The sequence below is a fragment of the Oncorhynchus nerka genome, linkage group LG24 (genome assembly GCF_034236695.1).
Source record: "Oncorhynchus nerka isolate Pitt River linkage group LG24, Oner_Uvic_2.0, whole genome shotgun sequence".
Taxonomy (NCBI): domain Eukaryota; kingdom Metazoa; phylum Chordata; class Actinopteri; order Salmoniformes; family Salmonidae; genus Oncorhynchus; species Oncorhynchus nerka.
In genome coordinates, this window is record NC_088419.1 from 13,719,340 (window position 1) to 13,742,117 (window position 22,778).

The window sequence follows — 22,778 nt, forward strand, 5'->3', positions numbered from 1 at the left end:
GAGACGGAGTCTACAACCCACACAAGTGGCTCAGGTAGTGCAGTTCATCCAGGATGGCACATCAATGCAACCTGTGGCAAGAAGGTTTGCTGTGTCTGTCAGCGTAGTGTCCAGAGCATGGAGGCGCTGCCAGGAGACAGGCCAGTACATCAGGAGATGTGGAGGAGGCCATAGGAGGGCAACAACCCAGCAGCAGGACCGCTAACTCCGCCTTTGTGCAAGGAGGAGCACTGCCAGAGCCCTGCAAAATGACCTCCAGCAGGCCACAAATGTGCATGTGTCTGCTCAGAGTCAGAAACAGACTCCATGAGGGTGGTATGAGGGCCTGACGTCCACAAGTGGGGGTTATGCTTCCAGCCCAACATCGTGCAGGACGTTTGGCATTTGCCAGAGAACACCAAGATTGGCAAATTCGCCACTGGCGCCCTGTGCCTTTCACAGATGAAAGCAGGTTCACACTGAGCACATGTGACAGACATGACAGTCTGGAGACGCCGTGGAGAACGTTCTGCTGCCTGCAACATCCTCCAGCATGACCGGTTTGGCGGTGGGTAGGTCATGGTGTGGGGTGGCATTTCTTTGGGGGGCCGCACAGCCCTCCATGTGCTCGCCAGAGGTAGCCTGACTGCCATTAGGTACCGAGATGAGATCCTCAGACCCCTTGTGAGACCATATGCTGGTGCGGTTGGCCCTGGGTTCCTCCTAATGCAAGACAATGCTAGACCTCATGTGGCTGGAGTGTCAGAAGTTCCTGCAAGAGGAAGGCATTGATGCTATGGACTGGCCCGCCCGTTCCCCAGACCTGAATCCAATTGAGCACATCTGGGACATCATGTCTTACTCCATCCACCAACGCCACGTTGCACCACAGACTGTCCAGGAGTTGGCGGATGCTTTAGTCCAGGTCTGGGAGGAGATCCCTCAGGAGACCATCCGCCACCTCATCAGGAGCATGTCCAGGCGTTGTAGGGAGGTCATACAGGCACGTGGAGGCCACACACACTACTGAGCCTCATTTTGACTTGTTTTAAGGACATTACATCAAAGTTGGATCAGCCTGTAGTGTGGTTTTCCACTTTAATTTTGAGTGTGACTCCAAATCCAGACCTCCATGGGTTGATAAATTTGATTTCCATTGATCATTTTTGTGTGATTTTGTTGTCAGCACATTCAACTATGTAAAGAAAAAAGTATTTAATAAGAATATTTCATGTTATTTTAGTGTTCCCTTTATTTTTTTGAGCAATTGTGTGTGTGTGTGTGTGTGTGTGTGTGTGTGTGTGTACACACACACACACACACACACACACACACACACACACACACACACACACACGTGGGGCAAAAAGGTATTTAGTCAGCCACCAATTGTGCAAGTTCTCCCACTTAAAAAGATGAGAGACCTGTAATTTTCATCATAGGTACACTTCAACTATGACAGACAAAATGAGAGAAAAAAAATCCAGAAAATCACTTTGTAGGATTTTAATTAATTTATTTGCAAATTATGGTGGAAAATAAGTATTTGGTCACCTACAAACAAGCAAGATTTCTGGCTCTCACAGACCTGTAACTTCTACTTTAAGAGGCTCCTCTGTCCTCCACTCGTTACCTGTTTGAACTTGTTATCAGTATAAAAGACAGCTGTCCACAACCTCAAATAGGTTACACTCCAAACTCCACTATGGCCAAGACCAAAGAGCTGTCAAAGGACACCAAAAACAAAATTGTAGACCTGCACCAGGCTGGGAAGACTGAATCTGCAATAGGTAAGCAGCTTGGTTTGAAGAAATCAACTGTGGGAGCAATTATTAGGAAATGGAAGACATATAAGACTATTGATAATCTCCCTCTATCTGGGGCTCCACGCAAGATCTCACCCCGTGGGGTCAAAATGATCACAAGAACGGTGAGCAAAAATCCCAGAACCACACGGGGGGACCTAGTGAATGACCTGCAGAGAGCTGGGACCAAAGGAACAAAGCCTACCATCAGTAACACACTACGCCGCCAGGGACTCAAATCCTGCAGTGCCAGACGTGTCCCCCTGCTTAAGCCAGTACATGTCCAGGCCCATCTGAAGTTTGCTAGAGAGCATTTGGATGATCCAGAAGAAGATTGGGAGAATGTCATATGGTCAGATGAAACCAAAATATAACTTTTTGGTAAAAACTCAACTCGTTGTGTTTGGAGGACAAAGAATGCTGAGTTGCATCCAAAGAACACCATACCTACTGTGAAGCATGGGCGTGGAAACGTCATGCTTTGGGGCTGTTTTTCTGCAAAGGGACCAGTACGACTGATCCGTGTAAAGGAAAGAATGAATGGGGCCATGTATCGTGAGATTTTGAGTGAAAACCTCCCTCCATCAGCAAGGGCATTGAAGATGAAACGTGGTTGGATTTTTTAGCATGACAATGATCCCAAACGCACCGCCCGGGCAATGAAGGAGGGGCTTTGTAAGAAGCATTTCAAGGTCCTAGCCAGTCTCCAGATCTCAACCCCGTAGAAAATATTTGGAGGGAGTTGAAAGTCAGTGTTGCCCAGCAACAGCCCCAAAACATCACTGCTCTAGAGGAGATCTGCATGGAGGAATGGGCAAAAATATCAGCAACAGTGTGTGAAAACCTTGTGAAGACTTACAGAAAATGTTTGACCTCTGTCATTGCCAACAAAGGGTATATAACAAAGTATTGAGAAACTTTTGTTATTGACCAAATACTTATTTTCCACCATAATTTGCAAATAAATTCATTAAAAATCCTACAAAGTGATTTTCTGGATTTTTTTCTCATTTTGTCTGTCATAGTTGAAGTGTACCTATGATGAAAATTACAGGTCTCATCTTTTTAAGTGGGAGAACTTGCACAATTGGTGGCTGACTAAATACTTTTTTGCCCCACTGTATATATGTGTGTCCTCTTTTGGGGGTGTGTGTGTTTGTGCCCGTTTGTGTGTGTGTTCCCATGTGTGTAGGTACCTATGTTTGTGTAAGTAAATTGGTACAGTACATACTATAAGGTAAACCTTGAGATCATGTGCATCTGTTGAATAACAAGTTTTGTGTATTTAAGAAGGATTAGGTAAGTGTGTTTTTTATTTATTTATTTTATTGAATATTGTAAACAAACAGTATACCTGCATATATACCTGCTCAACAACTACATCACACCAGTCATCCAACAGATTCCCATTCAGAGCGTCACACAGAAGCATCCAGGGTCAATACCTTGCCCAGGGGCATGTTGACCGATCTACCAGCAGGACAAAAAACGTGAACCCGAACCCTCCAAGATCCCCCCCCACAGTTCCCCAATAGCTGTCCCTCAACCATTAGACCATTCGAGACCCCTCCCATAGCCCCCCCCCCAGGAAAATAACAAATACAATTCATTCCATTCCCCACCCCCAAGAACCCCCCAATGCACCAGCAACCAAGAGAATGAACTAAAGAGAAGACAGAAGAAAACGGCAAACAATAATGCTAGAAATAACATTTAAATACATTTCAAACAAAAGACATCAAGGACAACTTAAATCATAACATCAATGCCAACTGTATACGTTTGTGTGCATGTCTGGCACTATTACATGTATGTGTGTGTTCTTGTATGTGTTTATTTGAATGAGAGTGTGTGTATATGTATGTGTACAAACACCTGCACGGCATCAGCCTCAGGCAAACCGGCCTTAGCTGTAAAAACACTGCCACTTAGTGTCATTCAAATGTACTTTTCACTGTTTTATTTAGACTTTTTTTTTAAATATATATTTTTTAACCTTTTATCTTTGACCATCATTCTATCTCCCACACAGCAACTCCCCTCCCATTTGTCTCCAATTCCACATACCAAACGAGAAGGAAATCAAACTAAAACATATTGATATTAGTATCTTGCTTTATTTGGTGGGGGGGAGTAGCTGTTTAGATACTAACAGTGTGGAGTGGTGTGTGTTGGATTTAGAAATGAAAGTGTAAATAGACGGCTGAACATTCTGAGCTAATCCTCCATCTGAGGTCTGATCTGCTTTTCTGATTATACCTTGACTGCATTTCACATCAACTGGAATCTAACATGCCTCCATCACAGCCTAGTTTACACTTGTTTGTACGTACCTGCCCGAATGTGTGTGTGCCCTTTGTGTATGTGTGCCCTTTGTGTATGTGTGCCCTTTGTGTGTGTGTGTGCCGTGCCCTTTGTGTGTGTGTTTGTGTAAGTAAATTGGTACAGTACATACTATAAGATAACTTCATCATGTGCATCTGTTGAATAACATGTTTTGTGTATTTAAGAAGGATTAGGTAAGTGTGTTTTTGGATAAGGGGAAATTTGCACACGTCATTGTGTAATGAACTATTCCAATGAAGATTTGCATTCGAAGATGAACACTGAGACGAATGTACATGCACCCGCCGACCTGTGTGTGTGCTTGTAAACAATGAGCTTTTGTTTAGTTTTATCTAACCTCAATTCACCAGACTGAACAATGTTGTGTGCTTCAAAAACCTGTTTTGGGCCTAGGTTATGGTACAACGAAACTCAAATGTTTAGACAACCGTCATGATGTGCGGCGTGGTTGAAGCATCTCTCGTCTCGCTGGTGTTCTCTGTTCACCTCGTATGATCCCTTTGACCGGAGTTGACCACTTCGGTTAAAGCACATAGCCCACACGTAGATCTGTTATTTATCCTCGTTGAGTGTGCTATAATGTCTGCAGATGGTTGGACTGCATCCCATTGCCCGGAGGATTAACAAAATGCAGCATGTTAAGCATAACATCACAGATCTAGTACAAAGCCCCTCTCTGACGCTTGCTTACACTGAGTAAAGCGGATACCTTTTGCGTTCGCTTGCGCCAAATTGGAAGCTGACTGTTACGTGGCGCTAACAGCGTTATTTTGGTCAACCTGCATGATGATTACTGTCTTTTGTTCGGTGCGTTTTGAACTGCTAGACAAAAACGAGACATGTCAGATTTCACCATGCTGTTCACTCACGCCCTCTAGTGGATGGATGACTAACTGTCTCACACACACGCGTGCATACACACACACACACACACACAACCTGAATGACTATGGAAGTGCAGCAACTGGAAGCAGGAGAGTCTCCGAGTATTTATTTTAGCACAAAGTGGCATATCAATACACAAACACACACACTTATGCTGTCCCTTGCATATGTTATATTGTCTCATGACCAAGTTTAGATGTCAAAATAATCGTTGAGGGGTTACAGTTATGAGATCAACCCAGACCCTAAAATAATGCTGACTTGTCAAGCAGTTTGCAAAAGGGTCTATTTGCTCCCTTTTTGTATATACAGATTTCAGTCTACGGACAAATGTAAAAGCCTGAGCATAACGTGGCAGGTCCTGATCATAACGTGGCAGGTCCTGATCATAACGTGGCAGGTCCTAAGCATAACGTGGCAGGTCCTGAGCATAACGTGGCAGGTCCTGAGCATAACGTGGCAGGTCCTGAGCATAACGTGGCAGGTCCTGAGCATAACGTGGCAGGTCCTGAGCATAACGTGGCAGGTCCTGTCAATCATCATCCAGAGAATGGTACAGTAACTACAGTATGAATTTTCAAAACATACTTAAATGGCGTGTTATCAGTGTCACACGGTGTTTCTCAGAATAATTTGTTATTTATGTTTGAACTTTGACATGTATTGGTTAGATACAAACCAAAATAATATAGAGACAATCAGGGCAGATGTTAAAAAATAAAAATGGAGGCAATGAATCAAAAAAAGTATTTAGGTAAATAGGCTTTATTAGTCAAAGTAGAAAAAGTAAAGAAATTAGTGTGTGTGTGTGTGGCGCTCACTCGGGCTGTTCAAATGTTCAGTGATGTGAAAAAGGAGGAGGGACGAAAAAAGTTTGGCTTGAAGGAGGGGCGGGAGGGGAGAAGTGATCTGGCATCTGCAGTTAGGGGAGAAGTGATCTGGCATCTGCAGTTAGGGGCGAAGTTTCTGTCTGGCAGACTTTCACCCCCAATAGAGGACAATAGGAGAAGAGAAAATTGACATTAGTTTAATCAGGATGGAACTTTGCTGTCTGTATTATTAGCTCTTTCAGGATATTAATGTCATTAGTGCTAACTTCGGGGACTAATTCTGAGCTAGAAAACCCATAACTGTTTTGAGATTCCCTAATGCACAAAAAAACTACTGTACATTGGTTTTAAATAAACCTTAACCCATTTCACTACCTCAGAAGTATCAGTGCTACATTTACCTTTGTGTTGTCTGATTCTGGCAGTTCATTTGCACCCATCAAGAGGATCTACTTTGTAATAATATGTGAAATGCTCAAATGACGCACACGTATTCAACAGGAGGTCAAACCCTGAGAATCGTACCTGTTTTGGATAGGGTTGGGTGTTGGACTTCTCCATCTTCGGTTGCCTCTTGGCCTGCTTCTTCTGGGACTTTTCCCTTTGGCTCCTCAACCATTCCTCCTCTACCTTCTTTCGTTCTTCCATTGCCATCAGCAGCGTGGCCCTTTTTTTCTGCTCAAACATAGCACAGGTCATGCCTCGGTCTAAATTGCCTTTGATGACCAACTGGTCCCCTTTCTTTTCCTCATTTACGAAGGTCTTCTTGATCTTTGTCTCGTGGTTTTGTCTTACTATTTTGTTCAGCCAGTACACCGCCCTTCTGCACTTGCTGTTTTTGATGAACGCTTTTTTTTCTGCCTCATCTTGGAAGTCCTTGTCCTCTTCGTCACTGGTCTCGGTCTGGAGGCTTGAGCAATCTGAGCCCTCTGGGTCCTCTTCTTCATCTTCATCCACCAGGAACTGTTTGTGATTTTTCTTCAGTTCCGCAATGATCTTCTGACGTTCGATCTCAAAGGCCTCGGCCTGAGCCTTCTGCTCAGCTTCCTCGGCCTGAGCCTTCTGCTCAGCTTCCTCGGCCTGAGCCTTCTGCTCAGCTTCCTCGGCCTGAGCCTTCTGCTCAGCTTCCTCTGCCTCCTTGAGGAGCCTCTGCTTGGCATCTTCAATCTCCGACGAATGGACGATCCTCTCCTTGTAGGCAACATCTACATCGATCCATTCGTTGTCATCAAGCTCGATGTCCATCACTATACATTGAGCCTTGGCAGCCATCTCAGGCTCTAAATCCTGGTTGGGCTCCGGAGCTTGGTCAGTCTGGGTCTGGAGCCAGGACTGTGGTGTGAGGTCGGCCCGGGGCCTAGGCTTGCACACGACGAGTCCCTGGGGCTCCGCCGCAGCCTGATCACCCTCCACCTGTTGCTCTGTCAGGCTCTGGGCTCTCATTTTCTCAATCACTTTCTGTAATTCAAAATGTTAATACTAAATTAACAACAATTGCAATTACGATCTCTATTCTGCTATTCAATAATAATCATCATAATACTCATGTAAAGTCATTGTCATTGTTATTGTCATCATATAACATCATCATAATCTTGGTCATAATGTCTGCCTTGCCTGCCATCTTAGCATCTCAGACTGTTGTTGATGCTCTCTTCCAGCTTTCATGATCCTCGTCTGTCTCAGCTGGAGATCATAGTCTTTCAGGTTTTGCTCCTCCTTGAACCACTCAATTTCAGCATTTTTCTTCCTCTCAATCTCTTGAATAGCTTCCTGTAGTCGTCCTTCAAACTCCTCTTCCATATTCTTTCTAAGGTGCATCTCTATCTTCCTTTTGATTTGTTGGAGTTTCTCCAGCTGTCCTTCTTTCATCTTCCGTAGCTCTTCCTCCAACTCTGTTCGTCTGTTGGTCTCCTCCTGGATCATGGTCCTGGCCCTTTCAACCAGCTGAGTCCTTTTATCTCTCTCTTTCTTGACCGTATTTTTGCACCTCTCCAGAAGGCTTTGCGCGGCCTCCTGAGCCTGCTCTGCTTCTTCCTCCTCCATCCGGCGGAGCTTATCTTTCAGACGCTGATTCTCCGTCTCTCTCTCCTCCCACCTGCTCTCCATTTCTTTATGGAGTACGATATTGCACCTCTCCTTGGTGCTCTCTGCTCTCTTTGACCCATCCTCTCTTTTATCCGTGAGTCCTCTCTGACCTTTGACCCTTAGGTCAGGACTGCTCGATTCATTTGCCATTCTTCTAGCAGGAGTAACAGAACATGTACAGTACCAGTCCAAAGTTTGGACACGCTTACTCAAGGGTTTTCCTTTATTTGAGTTATTTTCTACATTGTAGAATAATGGTAGATGACCTGGCCTCTACAATCACCCGACCTCAACCCAAGGTGGATGGTTTGGAATGAGTGAAGGAAAAGCAGCTAACAAGAAAATAGTACAAATAAAGAAAAAAGCTTGTGTGTCCAAACTTTTGACTAGTACTGTAAATACAACAGTCTCATAACATATAGGCTAAATACACCATTCACACAAGACACATCCCATGTTTCTCCATAGAGAGAGGATGCAAAGAACACAATCATCACCAAGAGCCTATGAGCAGTTCTACAGTATGCATGTACGAATAACGAGCCCCACCACTAACCTAAACTTTGACATCTGTGACCACACCCACATATTCTGATTGGTTCATTCCTCATATTAATCCTTTGCTTTGAGAGACAGTTTCTTTACACTAGCCATTGTTCCCCTAAACCAACTATCTTTCTTTACAAGTAGTTTAATTATTAAAACATGTAATGTAACCACAACGCTCTCTGTTTCCTATTTATCCAGTAGTGGAGTTTTAGTAAGACATTGAAGACATGTCTACTCACCACCATCCAGTCACTCCAGCTAACTGTCTGTGACTGAATCAGTAATGGATTTGGGATTTTGTGTTTGACCTCATGACAACGCATTGTGATGTCATTCTAATGTCATGCCTACGCTGACCAGCTGAGCATCACAATAGAGTCCTGTATTCTGCCCCATTGAATTACATAGAAAACAATTTAATAGGATTTGTATCCAGTGCCACCTTAACAGTTAGGCCTAATCAGAGACAAATATTTGCCTGCTGTACTGTATACACATATATAGCTGAGGCAAGCGCACCACTTTTAGTTTTGGTTATATTTTAAATGTGCTTTCATAGGTTGCATGAATGCTAGTTTACTTTATCCTGGTATTTCCCAATGACCAGTATAGAATATATATATATATATATATATATATTTTTGTAGTTTTTAAATCACTAGCTACCCTTTTCTTATTTTAGTCACTGGTGAAAGTTATAGACAGTTATCTGAATATTTGCAATAAAGAGCGAATAAAAATCCTCATATAAAACAGACTGGTTGTGCACTACCAGACTGTATAGTGCACTACCTTTGACCAGAGCCCTGTGGGCTGTCCCAGATAAAAGGTAGTGCACTATTTAGGAGAGAGGGTGCCATTTGGGACACAGCGTTAAGGTATTACTGAAGTCAGATGAAGGTACTTACCAACCCATAGAGATCAGATTGTATTGCTCTTAAGTATTCTAATTCTATGTACCAACGGCCCTCTGTCACTCAACTGAATCAGTACTGGTGGATTTGGGCTTTTATACCCTTTCCTACATTGTGATGTCATGCCTATGTCTATGATGTCATGCTTAGTGACACACACGTCCAACATCACTACTCTGGACGGCTCTGACTTAGAATATGTGGACAACTACAAATACCTACGTGTCTGGTTAGACTGTAAACTCTCCTTCCAGACTCACATCAAACATCTCCAATCCAAAGTTAAATCTAGAATTGGCTTCCTATTTCGCAACAAAGCATCCTTCACTCATGCTGCCAAACATACCCTTGTAAAACTGACCATCCTACCAATCATCGACTTCGGCGATGTAATTTACAAAATAGCCTCCAATACCCTACTCAATAAATTGGATGCAGGCTATCACAGTGCCATCTGTTTTGTCACCAAAGCCCCATATACTACCCACCACTGCGACCTGGTCACCATAGCATCACCCACCTGTAGCATGCGCTCCAGCAGGTATATCTCTCTGGTCACCCCCAAAACCAATTCTTCCTTTTTCTATGTCTACTTTGCACTTTCTTCCACTGCAAATCTACCATTCCAGTGTTTTACTTGCTATATTGTATTTACTTCGCCACCATGGCCTTTTTTTTGTTGCCTTTACCTGCCTTATCTCACCTCACATTGTATATAGACTTATTTTTCTACTGTATTATTGACTGTGTGTTTTGTTTTACTCCAGGTGTAACTCTTGTGTTGTTGTATCTGTCGAACTGCTTTGCCTCATCTTGGCCAGGTCGCAGTTGTAAATGAGAACTTGTTCTCAACTTGCCTACCTGGGTAAATAAAGGTTAAGAGAAACATCCCACCGTTAGCCATACTCCTACACAAATGTCTCTTTCTGCAATCCAGTTTTCCTGTATTTCTGTCCTCCCTAATTTCTTGTTACAGTTATATCAGACTGCATATACATGTCAAAGACAGTGATATGTCCCTGATACATTCCCATCTTTTTGTTTCTCATAGAAACAGAATGCAAACACCACAGAGATACGTGATGAAAAGTGTGACAAAAGTACAAAACCATGTATTTTATTTAACTAGGCAAGTCAGTTAATTAAGAACATTCTTATTTTCAATGACGGCCTAGGAACAGTGGGTTAACTGCCTTGTTCAGGGGCAGAATGACAGATTTGTACCTTGTCAGCTCAGGGATTTGAACTTGCAACCTTTAGGTTACTAGACCAACACTCTAACCACTAGGCTACCCTGCCGCCCCATATGCTTGAGGTACTATCTATATGTGGCTCCGAAGTACCCATTCTTACCAAGTCATTTATACCAAATAAATCCCTGTGGTGATTGGACTTTAAAACAAAGCGTTATGATTTGATAGGTGTCCATAGCGCTTTGAAAATACGGGGGGAAAATGTAGCGTACCTGGGTTTTTAAGACTAGGTGTGAGCATGTTTCATGAACACGGTGCTATTTAGTTAGACTCTATTTAGTAGATAGTGTGTGGACCTAAAATGCTCATTGATGAAAAGTGGAAAGTCCATACTAAAATGTAGGCATAAAAGTAAATGAATCCACTTTTTTTTCTTCGTTTGAGACTTTTGCGTCATGATGTAGTCAGGTGAATTGTGACTATCTGCCTTGCAGGACTACCTGGCCCACATCATCGACCAGGCAGACCTACCCATTAGACCAGAACAGGTGTGTGCCCTGTTTGGAAACATCGAGGACATTTACGAGTTCAACAGGTGAGCCGCTGACTAACTCATTTCTCTTATCCTTGTGAGGATGTAAGGAATTACTGTACGAAGGAGTGAACGACTGAATGAATGAAAGAGTGAGTGACTGTTTTCCCCAGTACCCAAGTTACACACGGATTAACACCATTTACATTGTCAAGGCAATTCTATTGAACTATTGATGAAACTATTGTGTCCTTAACAGAACACAAGTAAGGATTCTCAGAGTCAGTCACGTTCATTAAATATTTACAAGAGGAGAATTTCAGAATTGATGTGCCTGATTTGATGGGTGAAATTGCTCTCAATGGAAATGTTGATTGCTGAGCTTGGAAGACCACATTTACAATGATGGATTTGATGTTGGCGTTTACGGCACACGTTAACACACGCATGCGCCTGCAACAGACAGACGTTAACACACGCATGCCTGCAACAGACACACGTTAACACACGCATGCCTGCAACAGACACACGTTAACACACGCATTCCTGCAACAGACACACGTTCTTTGCACGTCTCGCTCCAGTAGACAATGAAACAGCATATTTACTCGGTTACACTTTTGTGTCAGGCTACCACTCTCATCATTTGTCATCAATGGTTTTGTACACCACAGTTGGTTCATGGTGCCGGGGAGCAGTTTACAGAAGGCCCGCCTGTGTTGACAGTGGTCCTTTGTGCTCTGAAAGGCCCAATTGTATTAGTGTGTCAGATCTAGAGCCAGAGACCCACAGAGGCCTATCAGAGAGAGAGAGATTTGGGTTGCAAGTGAACAGGGGCCAAGTCCTGTGTTTAGGAAAAATAAATAATTGAACCACACTGCCTCCCAAAACAATGTCTGTGGGCACACACACATACAAATAGCTACTCTCTCGTCCTCTTATTCACTGAAGCATCTGAACACCAAAAGCTGTGTGCTAAAGATAGCTGGCCTCATGACCAGTAACGTCACCACACTCCTACTGTTTGTTAGTGGTGGGTCGTGTCCAGGCCACCCACCTCACTACCCAATGCTATCCTACAGTGCCTGAGATTAGAGAGTCCCATCTATGCTCCAGCATCCACAATAATGTTTGTTAGTGGTGGGTCCTGTCCTTTTTAACTTTGATTTACGATGACATGCAATACTCCCTGAAGTCAGAAATGGTACACCGGTAGCCTCCCCTTTCCCCTACTACTGCAGTAGCACATATGACGTCTGTCATTAAGTAAGCACAATGAAAATGGCCTTGTGCTTTATATTCACTGGCCAAACGACATGTTTTTTTCCCCAATGTCCTCTAACGAAAGTCATCCGTGCTCGCCCCAGGGTCACTGGAATAAAACACAAAACCCACGCTAGAGTATTTCAATGAGGTGTAGCACCAAAATAAGCATTTTCTAGCCCTGCCTATTGAGAAGAAGTAGGATCATTCAGTAGCACTTTAGTCAGGGTCACTGTTCAGAGGCCTTTGTACACAGTAGAGTACATCCTCTAACAACTTTGGTAGTGTACTGTATATAAGTATTGCAACGAGCCAGCAAATCAAGATGGATGAATATTTGTTCCATTTTAGGCAGACTGGTATAGATGATAAACTCTGAATTTCATTGCACAGTGGCACTTCCTACCTAATTGTTATTTTGTAGAGTGGTTGGCTCATAAGAAAGCACCTGAAATAAAGTGTGTCTGGAATTTGTGTGAAAAGGGATTGAGAGGCACATGGAATATTGGTGCTCACTAGCCTCGTACCACCATCCTGATCTGGCGAGCTTACATTCTGTTTCTGTCTATATACACTGTCTATATACACTGTCTTCAAAAAGGCACTCCGCAGTGGTGCTTGATTGTAGACGCCAGTGGCTGTGTAAATGACTGTTTGAATGTGTCAAGTTGTGCCTGCTAGAGTCATGTAGGGTTGTGACGATAGCAGTATCGTCATGTTTTTTCCAGGGCAAAAATGTAAACGAAGCAGACCGAACTCCTTGGTCCTTTAAAAACCCGCTGTATGTCAAATATTGTGTTATGCTGTAGCTTGGAAAGTAAACACATGTGACTCTGGATGACGACATAATGATGTTTGTTTCCAACATTAGGGCTGTTTTCCTAAAGAAGTTAAATCCGCTTCATGTTTTGTTTCCTTGCCTTAATGCTAATGAGTATTGCGATACTGGTATCGTCCCGGCCCTACGGTTATGTTATAGAAGTATACCTACACATCTTCTCCCAACTGACAGTCAAGGGATGGTTGATGACTTGAAGTGTCATGTTATTTTGTGGATCTCACCCTACAACCAAAGGGCATCCCGTCTGGAACAAAGTAACTCATTTGATTCCTGTGTTTTTCTAACTTCTGGTTAGAGATAGAAAAGCCATTTGTCCTGTTGGCGTGGTTACTGGGTGAATCTTATTTAGCCCCATAACGGTTGGTTTGTTCAATTATGTGCTGATGGTGTGTTTTCCCCCTCAGGGAGAAAAGAGATATGAGCTGTTCTGTTCTGAGGTGTTGTCAACCTAACCTGTGATTGGCCTGAAGCACTTTACCTGTCTGCTTCTTCACCATCGATGCCCAATAGCTGTACTTCAGAGTGTAACTGGTGCTCATCAGGAATTTATCTTTATCTTTTACCCAAATTGTCCCTGTAACATTTAAGGTTCATGCATCCCATTTTAAAGGGAGATCATGGTTCATGCTTCCCATTTTAAAGGGAGATCATGGTTCATGCGTCCCATTTTAAAGGGAGATCATGGTTCATGCGTCCCATTTTAAAGGGAGATCATGGTTCATGCTTCCCATTTTAAAGGGAGATCATGGTTCATGCATCCCATTTTAAAGGGAGATCATGGTTCATGCTTCCCATTTTAAAGGGAGATCATGGTTCATGCGTCCCATTTTAAAGGGAGATCATGGTTCATGCGTCCCATTTTAAAGGGAGATCATGGTTCATGCGTCCCATTTTAAAGGGAGATCATGGTTCATGCTTCCCATTTTAAAGGGAGATCATGGTTCATGCTTCCCATTTTAAAGGGAGATCATGGTTCATGCTTCCCATTTTAAAGGGAGATCATGGTTCATGCATCCCATTTTAAAGGGAGATCATGGTTCATGCGTCCCATTTTAAAGGGAGATCATGGTTCATGCGTCCCGTGTTAAAGGGAGATCATGCTTCTCTCTCCCTCTCACTCTTCAGCCACGCTTCTCTCTCGCTCTTCAGCCACGCTTCTCTCTCGCTCTCTTGACCTTTTATCAGCCTTTCCTTTTCCTTATACTGCCTCTACCAGTCTGCATTGTAATTAAAACCCTGTCCTAAATAACTCATGTGTTCCCGGCTGTTATATGGCTAAACTCTGTGAGACCAAAGACGTTGAAGACAGAGGCCTCGGAAGCTGTTTACCAAACTGACATCTGTCTGTTGTCGTCCCCTGATTGTTTAGTCTTATCGGGGGACTGTTTTTGCTACTCCAGTGGTTGTGGATGGTAAGTTTTGGTTTGCCCATCTGAAGTGGCTGACAAAGTGCATGCTAGCACTGAGGGCATGGCATGCTGAGGTGTGGTGTGCAGTCTGGGTTTGCTGTGTGTATCGTGTGGTAGGGCATGGCGTGCTGTGGCGTGAGGTTTGCGGTGTCTCTTGTGTGGTAAGGCATTCTGTGGTGTGGCGTGAGGTCTGGGTTTGCTGTGTCTCTCGTGTGGTAGGGCATGGCGTGCGGTCTGGGTTTGCTGTGTCTCTCGTGTGGTAGGGCATGGCGTGCGGTCTGGGTTTGCTGTGTCTCGTGTGGTATGGCGTGATGTGGCGTGAAATCTGGGTTTGCTGTGTCTCGTGTGGTAGGGCATGGCGTGATGTGGTGTACGGTCTGGGTTTGCTGTGTCTCTCGTGTGGTAGGGCATGGTGTGGTGTGGTGTACGGTCTGGGTTTGCTGTGTCTCGTGTGGTAGGGCATGGGGTGATGTGGCGTGAGGTCTGGGTTTGCTGTGTCTCGTGTGGTAGGGCATGGCGTGATGTGGCGTGCGGTCTGGGTTTGCTGTGTCTCTCGTGTGGTAGGGCATGGCGTGATGTGGCGTGAGGTCTGGGTTTGCTGTGTCTCTCGTGTGGTAGGGCATGGCGTGCGGTCTGGGTTTGCTGTGTCTCTCGTGTGGTAGGGCATTCTGTGGTGTGGTGTACGGTCTGGGTTTGCTGTGTCACTCATGTGGTAGGGCATGGCGTGATGTGGCGTGCGGTCTGGGTTTGCTGTGTCACTCGTGTGGTAGGGCATGGCGTGCGGTCTGGGTTTGCTGTGTCTCATGTGGTAGGGCATGGCGTGATGTGGTGTGCGGTCTGGGTTTGCTGTGTCACTCGTGTGGTAGGGCATGGCGTGATGTGGAGTGAGGTCTGGGTTTGCTGTGTCTCTCGTGTAGTAGGGCATGGCGTGATGTGGCGTGAGGTCTGGGTTTGCTGTGTCTCGTGTGGTAGGGCATGGCGTGATGTGGCGTGAGGTCTGGGTTTGCTGTGTCTCTCGTGTGGTAGGGCATGGTGTGGTGTGGTGTACGGTCTGGGTTTGCTGTGTCTCGTGTGGTAGGGCATGGTGTGGTGTGGTGTACGGTCTGGGTTTGCTGTGTCTCGTGTGGTAGGGCATGGCGTGCGGTCTGGGTTTGCTGTGTCTCGTGTGGTAGGGCATGGCGTGAGGTCTGGGTTTGCTGTGTCTCGTGGTAAGGCATGGCGTGATGTGGCGTGCGGTCTGGGTTTGCTGTGTCTCGTGTGGTAGGGCATGGTGTGATGTGGCGTGCGGTCTGGGTTTGCTGTGTCTCGTGTGGTAGGGCATGGTGTGATGTGGCGTGCGGTCTGGGTTTGCTGTGTCTCTCGTGTGGTAGGGCATGGTGTGATGTGGCGTGCGGTCTGGGTTTGCTGTGTCTCGTGTGGTAGGGCATGGTGTGATGTGGCGTGCGGTCTGGGTTTGCTGTGTCGTGTGGTAGGGCATGGCGTGATGTGGCGTGAGGTCTGGGTTTGCTGTGTCTCTCGTGTGGTAGGGCGTGGTGTGGTGTACGGTCTGGGTTTGCTGTGTCTCTCGTGTGGTAGGGCATTCTGTGGTGTGGTGTATGGTCTGGGTTTGCTGTGTCTCGTGTGGTAGGGCATGGTGTGATGTGGCGTGCGGTCTGGGTTTGCTGTGTCTCTCGTGTGGTAGGGCATGGCGTGATGTGGCGTGCGGTCTGGGTTTGCTGTGTCTCGTGTGGTAGGGCATGGCGTGATGTGGCGTGAGGTCTGGGTTTGCTGTGTCTCTCGTGTGGTAGGGCATGGTGTGCGGTCTGGGTTTGCTGTGTCTCATGTGGTAGGGCATGGCGTGCGGTCTGGGTGTGGTAAGGCATGGCGTGCGGTCTTGGTTTGCTGTCTCTCGTGTGGTAGGGCATGGCGTGCGGTCTGGATTTGCTGTGTCACTCGTGTGGTAGGACATGGCGTGCGGTCTGGGTGTGGTAAGGCATGGCGTGCGGTCTGGGTTTGCTGTCTCTCGTGTGGTAGGGCATGGTGTGCGGTCTGGGTTTGCTGTGTCTCTCGTGTGGTAGGGCATGGTGTGCGGTCTGGGTTTGCTATGTCTCTCGTGTGGTAGGACATGGCGTGCGGTCTGGGTTTGCTGTGTCTCGTGTGGTAGGGCATGGTGTGATGTGGCGTGCGGTCTGGGTTTGCTGTGTCTCGTGTGGTAGGGCATGGCGTGATGTGGCGTGAGGTCTGGGTTTGCTGTGTCTCTCGTGTGGTAGGGCATGGCGTGCGGTCTGGGTTTGCTGTGTCTCTCGTGTGGTAGGGCATGGTGTGCGGTCTGGGTTTGCTGTGTCTCTCATGTGGTAGGGCATGGCGTGCGGTCTGGGTGTGGTAAGGCATGGCGTGCGGTCTTGGTTTGCTGTCTCTCGTGTGGTAGGGCATGGCGTGCGGTCTGGATTTGCTGTGTCACTCGTGTGGTAGGACATGGCGTGCGGTCTGGGTGTGGTAAGGCATGGCGTGCGGTCTGGGTTTGCTGTCTCTCGTGTGGTAGGGCATGGTGTGCGGTCTGGGTTTGCTGTGTCTCTCGTGTGGTAGGGCATGGTGTGCGGTCTGGGTTTGCTATGTCTCTCGTGTGGTAGGACATGGCGTGCGGTCTGGGTTTGCTGTGTCTCTCGTGTGGTAGGACATCAGTATGATTCGAACTCCTAACGTTGGAAGATTGTCTCTCTGCCCATTTCCCTGTGGTCATGGCTCTCGACGCTCCAAAGCAAACAACTTTGGGCCTGAAGACCAGATGGACACAACAATATTTAACCACATCTCTTTTTCTAGTATTGATTATGAAATGTAGCATTTCAGGGAGTTGTGGACAAAAGCCTGAAGTAAATGCTGCTTTGGTTTGTGTGTTACGAGTGTGATTGAAATGTACAGCACTACGATATCTGCAATATATTTGCAAAAGTCATACCTCTATAATTTGCCATTTGATCTAACCAGGCCTCATCTTTGATCTCTGACCTCTGTGTTGCAGTGAACTGTTGCAGTCCTTAGATATGTGTGACAATGACCCTGTTGCCATCGCTAGGTGCTTCGTCATGAAGGTTAGTGCAATTCCAATCCTATTATGCTGTGCATGATTCTCTGCCCTGCTGAAGAGTTTCGTCCAGTGCTCGAAACCAATAACTCGTCATCATTTTTGGTGGATAAACACTCCCTTTCGAACAGTATTGAGACTATGTAACATATCATTTTTTTCTTTCAGAGAGAGTATTTTGAGATCTATACACAGTACTGTACCAACTACCCAAAGTAAGTGAACTCTCTTAGCTGGCCAGTGTACCTGGCGCATGTGCAGCTTTTACTGGCTCAACTGTTCACAGAAACAGACTGAGCATGTGAAGAAAACCATGGGGGGGATGTCTGCTACTGACACCTAGTGGTAGAAAGTATACTCTGTTTGCTGTGCTGTTACACACAAAAAAGGAGTTCTACAGAAAAATTGGGTTGACCGCCTCATTACTGCTGGAACAGAGCAAATGGAATGACATCAAACCCCTGGAAAGTATGTGATTGATACCATTCTGCTCCAGTCATCCCCACGAGCCCGCCCTCCCCTATTAAAGTGCCACCAACCTCCTGTGCATCCTACACACCTACTAGTTGTGTTTTCAACCCACTCCAGAGATATGTACAAATTGTAGTCCATTTTCTCAAATTAAATGGGTGAGAAACAAAAACGATGACTATGATCATATTGAAATGGGTAATTGGGGGAACATATGACACATATTGAATTGTAGAGATACGTGTGGAGATGTGCACCAGTTTCATCACTTCACATAACTAAGTGTTGTGTGTAATTATTCAATCATTGTCCAATACTTTCATTTAGACTCTCATTCTGTAGTACTGACCCGGTCCTCTCTCCATCTAGTTCTGTAGTACTGACCCGGTCCTCTCTCCATCTAGTTCTGTTTCTGTAGTACTGACCCGGTCCTCTCTCCATCTAGTTCTGTAGTACTGACCCGGTCCTCTCTCCATCTAGTTCTGTTTCTGTAGTACTGACCCGGTCCTCTCTCCTTCTAGTTCTGTAGTACTGACCCGGTCCTCTCTCCATCTAGTTCTGTTTCTGTAGTACTGACCCGGTCCTCTCTCCATCTAGTTCTGTGGCTGTAGTACTGACCCGGTCCTCTCTCCATCTAGTTCTGTTTCTGTAGTACTGACCCGGTACTCTCTCCATCTAGTTCTGTTTCTGTAGTACTGACCCGGTCCTCTCTCCATCTAGTTCTGTTTCTGTAGTACTGACCCGGTCCTCTCTCCATCTAGTTCTGTTTCTGTAGTACTGACCCGGTCCTGTCTCCATCTAGTTCTGTGGCTGCTCTGACAGACTGCATGAGGAACAAATCCTTGGCCAAGTTGTTCCGGGAGCGGCAGGCCTCACTAAAACGCTCCCTTCCCCTGGGCTCCTACCTGCTCAAGCCTGTACAGAGGATCCTCAAGTACCACCTATTGCTTCAGGTACAGAGATGGGATCAGTTTTGCCTTTTTAGATCATAATGAATAAGATGTATATGGACAGGGGGGCGACCTGATCCTAGATCAGGGCCAATGTCCACAAAGCGTCTCAGAGAAGAGTGTTGATCTAGGATCAGTTTAGCCTTTTTAGATCACAATCAATACAATTATTTCGACAGGTCCTAGATCAGCACTAATACTATTGGAATACAGCCTGTTGAGAGGCTCATCAAGTATCACAGTTGCTCCAGGTAGTTGCTCCAGGTAGTTGCTCCAGGTAGTTGCTCCAGGTAGTTGCTCCAGGTAGTTGCTCCAGGTAGTTGCTCCAGGTAGTTGCTCCAGGTAGTTGCTCCAACTAACCACCGAAGGAATGCCCTGCCATAGCATCCTGGTTCAAATACTTTTAAAATACATAAATACATCTTTCCTTCCTACCCTCCCTTGAAGTTATCACTGATCTGACACACATTGATAGGTGTAAAGATGGGTTTCCACTTCATAGATTGCCCCTATCCATCCATGTCAGATCAGTAATTACTCTTGAGGATGGGAGGAAGAAAGGATGCATTTTTGAAGGAACCAACTCATGTTCTCCAAAGCAGCTTGAAATGATTCAGATATATTGACACCGTAGGTTCAATTTCTTACTAGAACAAACAGAACATCTCTCACTAAAAAGCCATGTCTGTGGGAAGTGCACTAGTTTAAATAACTATTGTGTTCCTTCTGCAGGAGATAGCCAAGCACTTTGACCCACAAGAGGAGGGCTATGAGGTAGTGGAGGAAGCCATCTACACCATGACAGGCGTGGCCTGGTACATCAACGACATGAAGAGGAAACACGAGCATGCCGTTCGACTGCAGGTTAGCAGACGCCTCCTTCATGCAAACAAACACGCAAACATCCATATAAACATATTCTGAGACAATTAGGAAACGATTGCCACACAGAGCTGAACAGACGCCTCCTTCATGCAAACCCTAACACAAACATGCAAACAACCATATACATATTCTGAGACAATTAGGAAACGATTGCCACACAGAGCTGAACAGACGCCTCCTTCATGCAAACCCTAACACAAACATGCAAACAACCATATACATATTCTGAGACAATTAGGAAACGATTGCCACACAGAGCTGAACACAAACACCCTGTGTAATCAATGTGAATAAGCCCCTCACACATGAATAAACATTTAAACCCCACTGGCCGTCTGTCTAATCCTTATTTACATTTTTTTAATTTGATCTTTATTTAACTAGGCAAATCAGTTAAGAACTCATTATTATTTTCAATGACTGCATAGTCTGTTAACTGCCTTGTTCAGGGGCAGAAGGACACATTTTTACCTTGTCAGCTCGGGGATTCGATCTTGAAACCTTTCGGTTACTAGTCCAATGCTCTAACCACGAGGTTACCTGCCGCTATCCTGTCTCATGTTGTGCTGTTATTACATTTCATTTATTCAGGTCAGGTCCGTGCATGTGAAGAGTCTCTGTCCCAAATGGCACATCATATCCTATAGTGCATTACTTTTTCACCAGAGGCCCCTAGGGGTCCTGGTCAAAAGTAGTGCACTATAGAGGGAATAAGGTGCCATTTGGAACACATCCCAATGTTCTGAACATCAATTACAAACCCTCCATGGTTCTCCTCTCTTGTTAAACTAGATTGAGTGTACAACATTTCTGACCAGAGACATGGCACAGCCAACCCCAGGAGACCCTCACAGAGTAGCCCTCGCAGGGCAATACATGGGAGCTTGTCGTCAAAGGCCGTGTAAAAATAAACAGCGACTACATTGTGTTCTTAGACTAATTTCTCATGGGGACAGTTATTTACTGGTCATTGGAATATATTTGTTTATCATGTGCAGTTAGGCTTGATTATGTATTTAACTCTGTTTGGAGGATCTATTACCCGTAAACTATAGTGCCTTCGGGAAGTATTCAGACACCTTGACTTTTTTCACATTTTGTTATGTCACAGCCTTATTCTAAAATGGATTCCATAAATTAAGGTCTTCAACAATCTACACACAATACCCCATAATGACAAAGCATTATTTTAAAACAGGTTTTTAGACATTTTTGCAAATGTATTAAACATAAAAAAAAAAAAAACATATTTACATAAGTATTCAGACCCTTTGCTATGAGACTCGACTTTTAGCTCAGTGCATCCTTTTTCCATCGATCATCCTTGAGATGTTTCTACAACTTGATTGGAGTCCACCCGTGGTAAATTCAATTGATTGGACATGATTTGGAAAGGCACACACCTGTCTATATAAGGTCCCACAGTTGACAGTTCATGTCAGAGCAAAAAACCAAGCCATTTTATTTTATTTTTTTTATTTCACCTTTATTTAACCAGGTAAGCAAGTTGAGAACAAGTTCTCATTTACAATTGCGACCTGGCCAAGATAAAGCAAAGCAGTTTGACACATACAACGACACAGAGTTACACATGGAGTAAAACAAACATACAGTCAATAATACAGTAAAAAAAAACAAGTCTATATACAATGTGAGCAAATTAGGTGAGAAGGGAGGTAAAGGCAAAAAAGGCCATGGTGGCAAAGTAAATACAATATAGCAAGTAAAACACTGGAATGGTAGTTTTGCAATGGAAGAATGTGCAAAGTAGAAATAAAAATAATGGGGTGCAAAGGAGCAAAATAAATAAATAAATTAAATACAGTTGGGAAAGAGGTAGTTGTTTGGGCTAAATTATAGGTGGGCTATGTACAGGTGCAGTAATCTGTAAGATGCTCTGACAGTTGGTGCTTAAAGCTAGTGAGGGAGATAAGTGTTTCCAATTTAAGAGATTTTTGTAGTTCGTTCCAGTCATTGGCAGCAGAGAACTGGAAGGAGAGGCGGCCAAAGAAAGAATTGGTTTTGGGGGTGACTAGAGATATACCTGCTGGAGCGTGTGCTACAGGTGGGAGATGCTATGGTGACCAGCGAGCTGAGATAAGGGGGACTTTACCTAGCAGGGTCTTGTAGATGACATGGAGCCAGTGGGTTTGGCGACGAGTATGAAGCGAGGGCCAGCCAACGAGAGCGTACAGGTCGCAATGGTGGGTAGTATATGGGGCTTTGGTGACAAAACGGATTGCACTGTGATAGACTGCATCCAATTTGTTGAGTAGGGTATTGGAGGCTATTTTGTAAATGACATCGCCAAAGTCGAGGATTGGTAGGATGGTCAATTTTACAAGGGTATGTTTGGCAGCATGAGTGAAGGATGCTTTGTTGCGAAATAGGAAGCCAATTCTAGATTTAACTTTGGATTGGAGATGTTTGATATGGGTCTGGAAGGAGAGTTTACAGTCTAACCAGACACCTAAGTATTTGTAGTTGAGGTCGAAGGAGGTCGAAGGAATTGTCCGTAAGACCTCCGAGACAGGATTATGTCAGAGCACAGATCTGGAGAAGGGTACAAAACATTTCTGCAGCATTGACGGTCCCCAAGAACACAGTGGCCTCCATCATTCTTAAATGGAAGAAGTTTGGAACCACCAAGACTCTTCCTAGAGCTGCCCCCTGCCAAACTGAGCAATCGGGGAGAAGGGCCTTGGTCTGGGAGGTGACCAAGAACCAAATGGTCACTCTGTCAGAGCTCTAGAGTTCCTCTGTGGAGATGGACA

At 45.0% G+C, this 22,778-nt stretch overlaps 1 protein-coding gene across 3 annotated transcripts in view; it reads left to right on the forward strand.

The window, feature by feature from the left end:
- Nucleotides 1–22,778, forward strand: part of LOC115107543 (pleckstrin homology domain-containing family G member 3) — a 119,466-nt gene that overhangs the window by 74,211 nt on the left and 22,477 nt on the right. For all 3 annotated transcript variants that reach the window (XM_029630941.2, XM_029630937.2, XM_029630940.2), the window contains 5 exons: nt 11,084–11,184; nt 17,636–17,705; nt 17,867–17,913; nt 18,972–19,122; nt 19,852–19,983. In XM_029630941.2, coding sequence (XP_029486801.2) covers nt 11,084–11,184; nt 17,636–17,705; nt 17,867–17,913; nt 18,972–19,122; nt 19,852–19,983 — 501 coding nt within the window. The remainder of the gene's footprint in view (nt 1–11,083; nt 11,185–17,635; nt 17,706–17,866; nt 17,914–18,971; nt 19,123–19,851; nt 19,984–22,778) is intronic.